Source organism: Mastomys coucha, unplaced genomic scaffold, assembly GCF_008632895.1.
Source record: "Mastomys coucha isolate ucsf_1 unplaced genomic scaffold, UCSF_Mcou_1 pScaffold22, whole genome shotgun sequence".
Lineage (NCBI taxonomy): Eukaryota > Metazoa > Chordata > Mammalia > Rodentia > Muridae > Mastomys > Mastomys coucha.
This window is the reverse complement of record NW_022196905.1, coordinates 243777196-243789575: the sequence shown is the minus strand read 5'-3', so window position 1 is coordinate 243789575 and position 12380 is coordinate 243777196. Positions and strand designations below refer to the sequence as shown.

General features: G+C 54.3%; 2 protein-coding genes across 7 annotated transcripts in view; one reads left to right on the top strand and one right to left on the bottom strand.

The window, feature by feature from the left end:
- The window catches only part of Acd (ACD shelterin complex subunit and telomerase recruitment factor), a 3092-nt gene extending 2702 nt beyond the window's left edge, over positions 1-390 (top strand). For both annotated transcript variants that reach the window (XM_031341210.1, XM_031341211.1), the window contains 2 exons: positions 43-134; positions 211-390. In XM_031341210.1, coding sequence (XP_031197070.1) covers positions 43-134; positions 211-283 — 165 coding nt within the window. In that variant the 3' untranslated portion in view covers positions 284-390. The remainder of the gene's footprint in view (positions 1-42; positions 135-210) is intronic.
- The window catches only part of Carmil2 (capping protein regulator and myosin 1 linker 2), a 13544-nt gene continuing 1511 nt past the window's right edge, over positions 348-12380 (bottom strand). The window contains exons 4-39 of one of the 5 annotated variants that reach the window (XM_031341205.1): positions 12211-12273; positions 11968-12092; positions 11770-11861; positions 11507-11577; positions 11319-11392; positions 11105-11180; positions 10938-11026; positions 10760-10854; positions 10599-10685; positions 10402-10514; positions 10229-10306; positions 10019-10095; positions 9817-9921; positions 9556-9625; positions 9377-9458; positions 9167-9263; positions 9027-9084; positions 8724-8896; positions 8398-8560; positions 8032-8130; positions 6505-6633; positions 6306-6419; positions 5992-6152; positions 5830-5917; positions 5557-5697; positions 5379-5445; positions 4711-4946; positions 3835-3935; positions 3392-3752; positions 3186-3308; positions 1705-1741; positions 1477-1548; positions 1136-1357; positions 933-1013; positions 602-679; positions 352-516 (exon numbers count right to left, since the gene is read on the bottom strand). In XM_031341205.1, coding sequence (XP_031197065.1) covers positions 404-516; positions 602-679; positions 933-1013; positions 1136-1357; positions 1477-1548; positions 1705-1741; positions 3186-3308; positions 3392-3752; positions 3835-3935; positions 4711-4946; positions 5379-5445; positions 5557-5697; positions 5830-5917; positions 5992-6152; positions 6306-6419; positions 6505-6633; positions 8032-8130; positions 8398-8560; positions 8724-8896; positions 9027-9084; positions 9167-9263; positions 9377-9458; positions 9556-9625; positions 9817-9921; positions 10019-10095; positions 10229-10306; positions 10402-10514; positions 10599-10685; positions 10760-10854; positions 10938-11026; positions 11105-11180; positions 11319-11392; positions 11507-11577; positions 11770-11861; positions 11968-12092; positions 12211-12273 — 4011 coding nt within the window. In that variant the 3' untranslated portion in view covers positions 352-403. Of the gene's footprint in view, positions 517-601; positions 680-932; positions 1014-1135; positions 1358-1476; positions 1549-1704; positions 1742-3185; positions 3309-3391; positions 3753-3834; positions 3936-4710; positions 4947-5378; positions 5446-5556; positions 5698-5829; positions 5918-5991; positions 6153-6305; positions 6420-6504; positions 6634-8031; positions 8131-8397; positions 8561-8723; positions 8897-9026; positions 9085-9166; positions 9264-9376; positions 9459-9555; positions 9626-9816; positions 9922-10018; positions 10096-10228; positions 10307-10401; positions 10515-10598; positions 10686-10759; positions 10855-10937; positions 11027-11104; positions 11181-11318; positions 11393-11506; positions 11578-11769; positions 11862-11967; positions 12093-12210; positions 12274-12380 lie in introns of all 5 variants that reach the window. The other 4 variants (XM_031341209.1, XM_031341206.1, XM_031341207.1 and 1 more) reach the window with 4 other exon arrangements.

Here is a 12380-nt window from a genome sequence, read left to right as displayed (position 1 = left end):
TTAGAGATCCTTACTGGACTCTAAATACTTCACTCCTTCTAGGAACCCCCAAAGAGGCATCATGATACATCTGCATTCCAGTATAAATATGAGACACCCTCTACCTCCCTCCATACCCAGGTCCAAGCTGCCAGGTGAGTGTGGGGTAGCCCTGCCCGTGCTGGTCACCAGTCTTAGATGCCCTGACCTCCCGGTGTGGTTTCTTTCCAGGCTTTCTCCTCAGCTTGTAGCTTGGGCCTTGAACATAGTGATGCAGTCAGAGTCTGAGCTAACACAGGTATGAGGCATCATTAGGACCTATCAGAGGACGTACACACATGGGTCTACGGACAGACAGTATTCCACGCTCTGTTTCATTCAAGTTTTTTAATAAAATAATTTCATGCGGCAGGAGAAGAAAGGATCAGGGGTTGGGGCCGCCGCCTCTTTGGTCTGTGGCTGGGGAGGGAGGGCTCCGCTCAGGGCTGGAGGGTTCTGTGGTGTGTGGAGGAAGAGGCTTGGGTGCAAGGCCAGAGCCTGTGAAGGGAGATGGAGAGAGAAAATGCTGGGCTTGTGCTGAGCAGTCCTGTCATCTTCCCAACTGGCCCTTGCCCACTCTCACCTAAGCTTGGGGATGGGGGTGCCTCGAGCTTCGGCCTACGCTTGAGGACAGGGGAGCGCTGCAGCCGAAGGGGCCGTTCTAAAAAGGACATAGAGAAGAACTCACTGGCTGTTCCCAACCCTTCTGTCCACCTTGAGTGCACGCAAAACCATGCACATGCTACTCCCGTGGATTATCCAGCTAGTGTCCTCCCACCCTGGTGGAGGTCAGCCTCCTGATTGCTCCAGCACTCACAGTAATAGTGGCTCTGTCCAAGGATCAAGACCGAAGTCCAGGAGCCCACCCTCCCCTTTCTCCTGTACTCAAGCACAGACAGAGTTGTCTCCCTCACCCGCGGGGGCCTGGAGCTGGTCCTCATGCACAGACACTGCTCGCCGGCCTGCCAAGAGAGGCCGAGGCCTCAACTGGCCATCTAGAGGAGGCCAAGATGTCAGAGTATGTCCCCATACTCTGCCCACACCCAGCCTTTGTCTCCCACCTTCGGTGTTCCCAGATGAGTCAGGTTCCCAGCCTAGGAGCGGGGTGCCTACCTACCTTCATTCCTAGGGCCCAAGCAGGGGTCCTCTGGGAGGCTCAGGATGTCTGGGGCGGGACTGGTTCTTCGGGGACTTGGGCTGGGACATGGGGAGGGGGGCCCTGGACCATCCTGTTGGCCCCAACCACGGCCTCTGAGCTCTGCATTCAGCTGCTGGCCCAGTGTCTTCCAGGTGGCAGACTCAGGCCCCTGGCCCCCTGGCCCAGGTCTACATGAGGGATCTGGGTAGAGAAGCAAGTGTCTGCTAACACCCAGGCCTGGCTATGGAATGGTTCTGAGCAATGGTCTGACCCCCCTCATCCCTGCACCCCCTTTAATATACACAGTGGCCCCCACTCACCAGCAGACACAGAGTGGGTACGGGACTTGATCGAGATGGGAGGGGTCTCTGTGGAACTGTCCATAATGTCACCTGCAAGGAAGGATTAGAGGCTTAGGTGTCAGACCCTAAGGTGGAGGGAAAGCAGCCTGTCCTCTCCTACAGAGGAGTGAGCACCTTAGGGATTATCGCTGAGTCCACCTTGTCCCCCAACATACATCTTCTTGTCCTGGGTGGGGTCCTACTCACCATCAGAGCCTGCCTTCTTGATCTCGCCGTCTTTACTCTGTAGGAAACAAAGCAGTCAGACACTAGCCCTGTTGCCCTTTCTCTGTTTATGTTCTTAAGACCCAGCTACAGAATGCATACCATAGGCTGTCCAAAGCATGACAAAGCCAGTCCCCTCCTCTGACGTTACAGTCTGGGGTAGACCGATAGTTAGCACACAAAAATGTTCATGTTAGTCAGGACAGGTGGGGGTTTTTTTGTTTGTTTTGTTTTGTTTTGAGATAGTCCCGCTGTAGCTCAGGCTAGTCTTACTTGCAATCCTCCTGCCCCAACTTTCTGAATGCTGAGATTACTGCCACATCCAGCAGATAATGTGATTTCTTAGTTCTATGACTTTCCACACTTTAATGTCACTAAATTCAGGCCAGGTCTCACTGCATGCGTTTTTCCTGAAAAGCTGTTTAAATGGATGGCACATAGAGGTGTAGCTCCTAATAAAGACTGATTGTAGTAACATTATCCGGGTGACCATGGAAGGGCGTCAGGAAAGGCTCACTAGGAACTGCAGGGAAGGCCGAAAAGGAAACCATATAATCCAGTACATGACCAGACAGACAGACTATAAACCAATGGCCAAATGAGGCTCACAGGAAAACAGGTCTCAGGTGGCCAGTACCAAGGTCCTGTGAGATCTCGAAGCAGGATTAGGAATCTGGATAAAGGGGCTGGAGAGATGGCTCAGCAGTTTAGAGAACTGACTGCTCTTCTAGAGGACCTGAGTTAAATTTTCAGCAACTATATGGTGGCCCACAACCATCTGTAATGGGATCCAATGCCCTCTTCTGGTGTGTCTGAAAACAGAGACAGTGTACTCACATACATTGAGTAAATAAATAATAAAAAAATCTGGCTAGGCGGAGTTAACGCACACCTTTAATCCCAGCGCTTGGGAGGCAGAGGCAGTCGAATTTCTGAGTTCAAGGCTGGCCTGGTCTACAGGGTGAGTTCCAGGATAGCCGGGGGCTACACCGAGAAACCCTGTCTTAAAAACCAAAAAAAAAAAAAAAAAAAAAAAAAATCTGGAGCTGGGCAGTGGTGGCGCATGCCTTTAATCCCAGCACTTAGGAGGCAGATTCAGGCAGATTCCTGAGTTCCAGGGCAGCTTGGGCTATACAGAGAAACCCTGTCTTGAAAAACAAAACAAAACAAAAAAGTCTGGATAAAAAGGGAGCTCCTGGAGGACTTTCAGATATAGGCAAAACAAGGTCAAATTTCTGTTAATTTCTCCTTCAGAGATAGTAGTTCCCTATACCCTAGAAGACCTGAACCAGGTCAGAAGCAGGAAGGAAGAAAGTTAAATACAATGACTCTTGAGGGGTAAGAACATGTAACTGATAATTAGATCTATTCGTACCATGTGTTTCTCTCTTCTTGGTCACATATGTCACCCACAGATTACCACATGCCACCTGCCCCCGCAGTTCACCCCATCCCCAACTCACTTGCTTCCTCTTGTTTTCGGCACCCCCACTGCCCCGGCTCATGCCGATCCTCTGCAACATCACTTGTACCCGCTGCTCAAAAGATGGAGCCAGTTCTGTGTCTCCCCGTTCCAGAGGCCGCCTCTGAGGACAGAAATGCCCAAGTGGAGGGAAAGCCCGCTGCTCTCTGTTCCTCAAGAGCCCTCAGCCCCGTCCCCAGGCCTTACCTTATCAGGTCTAGCACCCACTGCTGCTTCCTCCTCAGCAGGTAGCAGTATCATGGAGTAGGCCTTGCTTTCCCGTGTGTACCGAGGCCGATTTCTGCGAGCAGGGTCAGGGCTGCTGGCGCCGCCTTCTGCCCCTCCAGGCTCCTCACCACGGCCTGGACGGGCTGGTGGTCGAAGCAGATCCCCAAGTGTGGTTTTTCTGGCACGAGCTGCTGCTCCAGGGCTGGTCTCTAGATCAGGTCGTGGACCCCTTGTCGAGCGAGGTTTCTTAAAGGCAAAGAGGGTACCCAGCTTCTTTCGAAGTGTGCGGGGAACAGGAGTGGTACCACCCTCAGTGGCTGGATCCTCCTCTGGGGCCCAGCTGTAGAAACAACCATCAGTGAGTGAAGAAACTCAAGGATGTCCCACCCTCTTCCTCCCCCGGCCAACTGACCCTCACTCACAGGCGATCCTGCTGGATCAGCCTTTTGGAGAAGAATTCCTCCACACCTTCATCCACACGAGCAGTGAGCCCATTCCCTTCTTGAAGCAGGGCTGGGGGCACCTGGGAGACATTGGGAGGTTAGGAGTCAGGACGGAGAACTGTGACCCTCCCCCCTAGCCGCCCCCCCCTCCTTCTCAGTGGCCTGGCCTGAGTACATCCCAGAGCTGGGGACCGTCTGTACCACACTGGCTTTCATTCTTCAGTGCTGTCACAGTGCACCCGCCCAGTTCAGAGAATGCTATACCCTGAACCACCTGGCTCTCACTAAGCAAACACCTACGGGTCACACATTCCAATATGCCATCTCTTGTACCCCCAACAGTTCCATGCAGTACCCTAACCCTCCACCTCCACACCACACCACCCTGCCTCCCATCCCGGCTCAGTGGCGCCGCTGCTGCGTCAGACCCTCAGGGGGCCTCAGGCCAGCTCCTCCTCTCCTTCTGCCAGTGCCCACTACCCTTGCCAGTACCCAACCCACACATACATCCACCCGCTGGTACGTAGCAGACGCAGGAGTGTCCCGCGGCCCAGCTGCCCGGTGTTTTTGAGTAACCTTAGGAAAGGGAGGGCAAGGCGGACACCGCTCTCGCACATTCACCCATAGAGCAGACCACACTATAAAGAGGGAGTCCACCACCTAGGAGCTCCTCACAGGAAAGCCACACACCATGGCCCGTTATGGCCATGGCCTTAGGGTGGCCAGAAAGATGATAGGGCGCGATCCGGTGGCCTTGGGCCTCCATAACCCATCTTCCTGCCTTCTATCGCAAGTGAAGAGTGAGTGGTCCACCCATGACCCTCAAAAGGGGCGAGGGGGAAGGGAAGCACTTACCTGAGGGCCCCCCGGCGGCGGGCGGTGGTGGTGCTGGCGACGTGGCCTCGGCCGGGCTCGAGTCGGATGGCGTAGGGGTTGCCCGGCGGGTGGCAGGTCCATGCGAGGCAGAGGACCGGCGGGTGGCCCCGGGGCGGCGGGGCTTGGAGAGCCGCGTGCAGACGGCCCAGCCTGCGGTTCCGCATCTTCCCCCGGAGCTGCCAGCTCGGGGCCCGGTTCTGCTTCCTCAGCAGCACCTGGGGCAAAAGCACCAGAAGAGCACAGAGCGTCGAACCCGGGGAGGCGGCGGAGGCGCTAGGGCGGGCGGCGGGGACCCGCCCAGGGCGCGGGGAGGGGCCCGGCTACGCCGCCCGCCCCTCCCCCAGTCGCTGCTGTCCGTGGTGCTGAGCGCGGCTCCGAGTGCGCGCGACTCTGTGCAGCCGCCAAGCATGCGCGTCCCGGGGTTAGGGGAAGGGGAGGAGGAGGGAGGGAAGGAGGTATCTTAGGTCTTATTCTGTTCTGGTCCCACAGGGTTCTGAGAACAGCTGACTCCGGCTTGCTTCCTGGCTTGGCTCAGGGAAGGGCTTAGGTACACACCGGACAGGGCTGAATGAGTGTCTTAAGTGTCCAGATTTAACAGAGCTTCAGTTCACTTGGATAAACTCTCTTCCCTCCAGGGCCTGACTTACCATAAAGGGAAGGGACCAGATGAAGACAATTCCTGGGCTCAAGCCATTTCCATGAAGAGCCATCATCCTGGTGGGATGGGTACAGCCTCAGTCTAGGGTTGGGTGGGGTCTGACCATCCACATCCCAGAGCAAGAAGGTAAGAGCCAGGGTTCTAGGCATGGAATTGAAGACACTTACCTTTTCTCTCTCTTCTTCTTCCTCTGTGGGAAAGAAAAGCTCTTCCAATCCCCCAGGCTCAAGGGGGCTGAGCTCATCTCTACCCAGTGGTGGTACAGCAGGGGCCACTGTCACTGGTGCCTGCTGGGCTAGACTCTCCACCTGTAATACCAGGCCCCCCAAAGATAGGCAGATCTAAGACGGCCTTAAAGTAGCTATTTCATGACCCCATCAGTGTTCCCAGTGAGTGTTAAACAAGTTACTCTATGAAATGCGTGCAAAGCTTCCCCTCACCAGTCGATCTCGGGCTGCATGAAGACCTGCAAGAGCCTGAGCCACAATGCTCTCCACTAGGGTCCCTGTGATCGACAGGCGCATGTCCCTGAAGGCAGGAGACAGTGGGGATTAGTGTGCTATCTCTGTCCAGCTTTGCTCGGCCCAGTCATGCTTGCTCACCTCAGCCTAGTGAAGGTGTCTTGCAGCAGATGTTCTGGAAGCAGTTCTGGGAGGCCTCCGGAGCCCACCAGAACTCCCTCTAGCTGCTCCCTCCAGCCAGCTCTCTGCAACATCTGTGGGCAGAGGCTCCTTGTGGTATCCAGGGTGGTCTGAGTGAAGTCCTGAGCAAAGGTCATATAAAACGGTTAGCAGTATGGGTAGAGCGAGCCCAGCCCCTTTGGCTTGAAGGTGTGAGTTCCCATCGCAGACAAGCCTGTCGAATGAGGGCCAAGCCTGCATATGGAGGTGCTGCTGGGGCAGGACTAGGACCTCACCTGGATGTCCTGGCGGCAGATCTCGCCCACCTGACCCAAGAGGCTCTCCAGCTTCTGCTGCAGCTGCCAGTGATGACTTGGGGAACTCCCAGCCTCATAGAGAACGGGAAGGATCTGGGGACCAGGGAACAAAAGGAGTGGCAAGCTGGCACAGGACTGGGAGCAGAAGGGTCCCGCTAGCAGGAGAGGGGGTACTCACACTGAGAGAGAAGTTGGCATTCTGGATGGCATCCTCAGCCTGGTGCACAGCCACCTCACCCTGGGGCCCAGCCCCGCAGCCCAGCAGCTCCACATGCTCCTGTACTGACTGGCACAGCTCGTTCACCTCCTGATGTGTGTGTGTGGGGGGAGTCATGGATTAGTCCTACCTTTGTCTCTCATCAGACTCCCCGATTTTGCCTGTCTACCTTCCAGGGTTTCCTACAGTATGAAGATAAACTATGAGGGAAACCCTATCTGATCACTTGATATTTTCTCCAGGCCCAAAACAGGAAAGAAAAAAGCTTTGGACACTCTGATTTCAAAGCTGTCACCTGGGCTGGAGAGATGGTTAAGAGCACTGACTGCTCTTCTAGAGGTCTTGAGTTCAATTCCCAGCAACCACATGGTGGCTCACAACCATCTGTAGTGGGATCTGATGCACTCTTCTAGCGTGTGTCTGAAGAGAGCAACAAGTGTACTTATATAAATAAAAAAATAAAAAAAAAATCTTTAAAAAAAAAAAAAGCTGTCACTTTAGCCATCCATACAGAAGACAGATGGATATGTGTGTGCCCACGCGCAAGAGAGAAAAACTGAGGAAGCAAAGCACGGCTGGTCTGCGATAAGGACTGTGCCTGATTGATGGTCCGGGACAGACCGAGGAGGACGGAAGGCTCCAGTATGGCCAGGATGGCGCTGGAAAGGGCATTAAGTGATCTGTGCACCAAAGAAGTTGGGCTCCATGTAGGAGAATGGGTTTTTAGAAGGTAATAAGATCACTTGAGAGCCTGGGAGACAGCTCATGGGTAACTGTGCTTGTCACTGAGCCTGATGAGGAGTCAATCCCTGAGACCCGCACTGTGGAAAGAGAGAACTGGCTCTTGCATGTTATCCTTTGATTTCCACATGTACTGGGGACATGGGCATGTACACACACACAATCAATCAATGTAGTATTTTAAAAAGCATTTGAAGGTATGCAGTGCATAAAGCCCACCCCTCAGGATGTCTGGATTAAGGTAACTGGGTAACTGGGCTTCAGAACTTGGATAAGAATCGAGGCTTGGAAATCAGGTGGTGGTGGCACGCACGTTTAATCCCAGCACTTGGGAGACAGAAGCAGGCGGATCTCTGTGAGTTCAAGGATATTCCAGGCTACACAGAGAACCCCTGTCTCAAGAAACCAAAACCAAACAAAAGAATTGAGGCTTGGGAATGCAGAGGTAAGAACAATACAAAAAGATGGGTTAATGGAGGGAAATTAAAGCCAGAGATAGGACTGCTGGAGCTGGTGGAGAGAGAGAAGAGCCCTTAAACGGGAAGTCAGACAAGGAGGCTACACCAAGGACAGCCTATTCATACACTTAAAGTAAAGTAGCCAAATGTTACCCAGAAAGCTATTTCAAGAATGGTGACCAAGGAAAGGAAATTGTTTGGGACATAGAACTCAGCACCATGGTCCAGGAAAGTCAGACTCTCAGACTCAGGGGCCCAGGTACTCAAGATGAGGGGGAGGGGCACTAACCTGCTCTGAGTGGTCTGAAATCAGACCCAAGGGCTGAAGGCAGGGCTTGAGGTCAGAAGTAGAGTCTGCCCGGTTGTTCCTCCAGAGACAGGCTTGGATCTGCAGTCAAGTGACGGTGAGAAATGCCAGGGGGTGGAGTCACATACAAAAGGGCACATATGCTGGACAGTGGTGGCCCATGCCTTTAATCCCAGCACTTGGGAGGTAGAGGCAGGCGGATTTGAGTTTGAGGCCAGCCTGGTCTACAGAGTGAGTTCCAGGACAGCTGGGGCTACACAGAGAAACCCTGTCTGGGAAAACAAACAAAAAACAAAACAAAACAAAAAAGAAAGAAAGAAAAGGGCAGAGAGAGGAAGGGACCCCCACCTGATGGACAGCTCGAGCTGTCAGTTCTGGCCGGCTTCGATGAGCCTGGGTCACATCATTCAATGGCAGTGGCATGGACTTCAGGCTGTGGTTCTGTTCCAGGGCTTGTGCCACATCCAGCAGGCCCAGAGCAGATGTGTTGTTTCGGTCCCAGATCACAGACCTGGGCCCCACCAGGCTTCAGTTGGGGCAGAACCCCACCGAACCCTCTGGCCTTATCCATTCATCTGCCTCATCCGCATGCACACCTTAGACCCATACCCCCTTCTAATATATAACTCTTTCCCCCTCCTGTTGGTCCCAGCCCTTATAATGACCATGCCCACCGTAGCCTGGTGTTGACTCGCAGAGCCTTGGCTAGCATCTTGGCGCCAGCATCCCCTATGGCATTACCACTGATATCCAGCACTGTCAGTTTAGGATTGGTGCCCAAAGCCCGGATCAGAACACTGGCACCCTGCTTCAACCGTGACTCAGCCACTGATAGCGACTGCAAAGGCTGGGGTTAAAAGAAAGGCACTGATGGATAAATGGGCTCAGGTTCAGGAAAGAGGTCTGAAGGAACAAAAAGGAAGAAGCGTTCTAAGACACTAATTGCTTGAGGACCCCGCAGGGGTCTAGGAACTCACACAGTCGTCATCCTGCATGAGCTGGACTATCCGGTGCAGTACGTCGTCCAGAGTCTCCCTGTGGAAACCGGCTGCTGTTAGGGAACTATCTAGGTGCTGAGGTCCTATCCGAGGTGTACAGGAAGAGGCCTGGGACTCACTTGCACCGGACGTTGAAGTTCCTTCCAAGGGCCACGTGTTTCAGAGACCGGCTCCTCCCAATGGCAAGGACTAGAGTCACCATGTCGGAGCCAAAGCCTAGGGGCAGCCAGAGTGACACACGAGGCTCTCCTGCCAGATCAGGGTCCCCACCCTGGGGATCGGGTACACATAATGGGAGCATGGATGGGTTCCTTCCCTGGCGGTCTCACCATTATCCGACAGATCCAGGGAACTCAAGGCGCCCGCGTCACAAACTAAGTCTTGTATCACCTGGGCACCCACAGAGCGCAGCTGGAGGTGGAGGGAGGGTGCACTCAGGATATGGACGTCTGGGTAGGGAAGGCCTCCCAGCCCCACTCTCGGCTCACAACCCGGACTGGGTGCCCACCTCACATGCGCTGAGATCTAGGTGCAGGTCACGGATCTGAGTGTTGAGCGCGAGACCATCTAGAAGGGCCCTGGGTGAGGGTAAACACACAGGCGACAAGCTCTGGGAAAAACTGGGACTCGTTGCAAACGAATAAGCAGCAGGCTTGTCGGGGGTTACCAAAGACTATGGGTGTCAGAGTAGGGTGAGTCCGTGGAGGTCAAGGCACTGCTCAAGAGTGTGACCGCGTGTGAGGACGTGACCGTGGGTAGCAACACTGACCTTAGCGCTTCAGGTGGCAGCTTGCAGCCGGCCAGGCCCAGGTGCCGCAGCATCCTGGCACTGCCAAGGAAACGTTGCAGCGCGGCTGGCGCCGCTTGGGACTTCCTGCGGTGGGGGGTGGAGAGCAGAAGAAGTGGGATTTATGTTCAGGGAGCTGATACGCCAAAGCCCCTTCCTTCCGAGCCTGCCTGGTGCCCCTTACGTGCGAGCGAAGATATTCCTCGAAGCTTCGAGATGGGTGAGGCTGGCGCAGCAGCCACCAGATAACGCCATGAAAAGCTGAGGGAAGGCGATATTAGTGATAACCTTCTAGAAGCCCTGGCTTTCTCTGCCACGCTCTGCTCTCCGTCCTACCCTGCTCCCTCTGGCGCAGCCAAGCCCTACCAAACATCCCCCATGACCACATTCTCACCGTGCCTAGAGCGGCGTCAGTGCCTGCGAGATTCAAATATGCCAGAACGTTAGGACGGCTCAGGAAAATATACAGGCCCTATGGAGGGAAAGAGGGTGGCACGGGTTGCCTAAGGATCTGGCATCCCACTGACTAGGCAGTTCCAGTTTCTGACTTTAAAAGCTGCTACTCACCCCACTATCCTGTGAGGCTCCCAGTGCCCCAGGGTTCCCAGAAAGATCCAGATGGGTCAGGGTAGAGTCAAAGGTGGCATTTGTCGCTAGTGCCCTACCTAGAGCTCTCATTCCTGGAGGTGGGTGGGAGGAAGGGCTAAGTATCAGACACACTCACTTCACCTTGCCCCTTCCCAACCTTCCTCAGTCCCACCCACCTCGAGGTGTCAACCCTGTCTGTGCTAGGCTGAGACTCCTCAAGGCTCCTGGACAATGCTCTAGGTGTCTGCTGAGTGCAGCCATGCCTGTGGATAGAGCAGCTCTGTGAGCCTCACCTCTCCTGGCTCGGCTGCCTTGGGTCTCCCAGGTTCTGCCATACCTCTGTCATCTAGCAAGTTCCCAGACAGGCTGAGCTCCCGAAGTCCAGAATTAAAATGTCCTGCCAGTGCCTGGGCTAGTCGCCTGACGAAGTCTCTGAGGATCGAGACCCCAGTGTAAGACTGATTCCCAGTCTCTCCACAGATCACAGGTTCCCAAGCCCAGCTCAGGTCTCTCACCCTCGCAGGCCACACGTCTCCAGTACCAGCTCCTCCAAATAGGAAGATTGACTCGTCATGTGCAGAATCTGTTCTGAGACCTCCAGGCTCTGAGAGCAGAGAATCATGACTCATCAGGTTGAACTTTGACCCTTAAACCCTTGGCACTCCCTGTTGGGTACCCTCACCAGCTTCGTGTCCTCGCAGGAGAGGCGCCGGAACCACAGGTTATAAGATAAGGCAGCTACGCTCAAGGCCAGGTCTCTAGTATGGGGAAGAGAAAATGCAGAGCTCAGGGCCTTCCAAACACAGGGCCCAGCAAGCATCCCCTCTACAGAGAGGCTGAAGTCTAAGAATATGGTTCCTGGAATCCTCTCTTCCCAATCCTGGCAGGCCTCGTACCGGCTGCCAAGGTGGCTGAAATCTCCAAGGCAGAAATGGCGGCAGCCCTGGCGATGGTAAATAGTGTCCACATCCTAGATGTGAAGAAAATACTCACAGCTAGCTTGGGGCCACAAAGGGTAGAAGGGCTTAGCACACACAAGGGCCATCAAAGATCTCCAGGGTTCCCCAAAAGGGCCCTACCGTACCCACTGAATCTCCTCTCGGAATGGGAAGCCATTGTAATCACACAGAGCTTCGTATGTCTCCAAGAAGCCACCTAGAGAGGTATTAGGGGTATGATGGAGAGAAAGACAGACACTAAGTCAGAGACAGAGGAAGATCAGCCCCATACTAGATGGCGGCAGTGATAAAAGTAGCCCTGTTCACTTTGGGGAGCCCCCAATACCAAGGGACTAGGGCTTCGTGGAGGCAAACTGGAAGGTTTATGTGGCTCTGACTTGGCCCTCACCACATGGACTGCTGGGTACTGTGGACTCTAAGGGATGGCTTCTCTCCAGTCGAGCCAGCAGCGACGAGGGTGTCGGTTTCCGGAACAGCTTCCTAGGCAGGGAGGGGATAAGAGAAAAGGCGAGGACTTCTAGCTCCTTGAAGGATGAAAATCTCTCACAGATGCCCCACCCCACTCCTTGGATCTTCTAGGCCTCACCCTAGGGTTGAGCGAGGGAAGACCTTTTTGATGGCAGCAGCCACATGCTGAGCCAGCTGCTCTAGGGCAGCCACACCAGGAAACTCCAGGACTAGTTCAGGCAGGGACTCCAGCTCAAAGGTGACCTGGGGAAAGAGAAGCTTTTTGGATCCCCTGTGTGGAAGCTGGTGTCTGTTCAGAGTGATGTGTGTAGGGATAGATGACTGAGCAGAGTGCAGTCAAGTTGGGGTCCAGCTCTCTTACCCGAGGAGGGGTTTCTTGTAGTGCCATAGCCTGGACCTCCAGGTAGCTGAATGTGCAGTCCACCTGGAGAGCACATGAATCATTTGGACTGATGCCACTCTCTGGAGCTTAGTTTTTTGTTTGTTTGTTTGGTTTTTCTTTTCTTTTCTTTCTTTTTTTTTTTTTTTTTT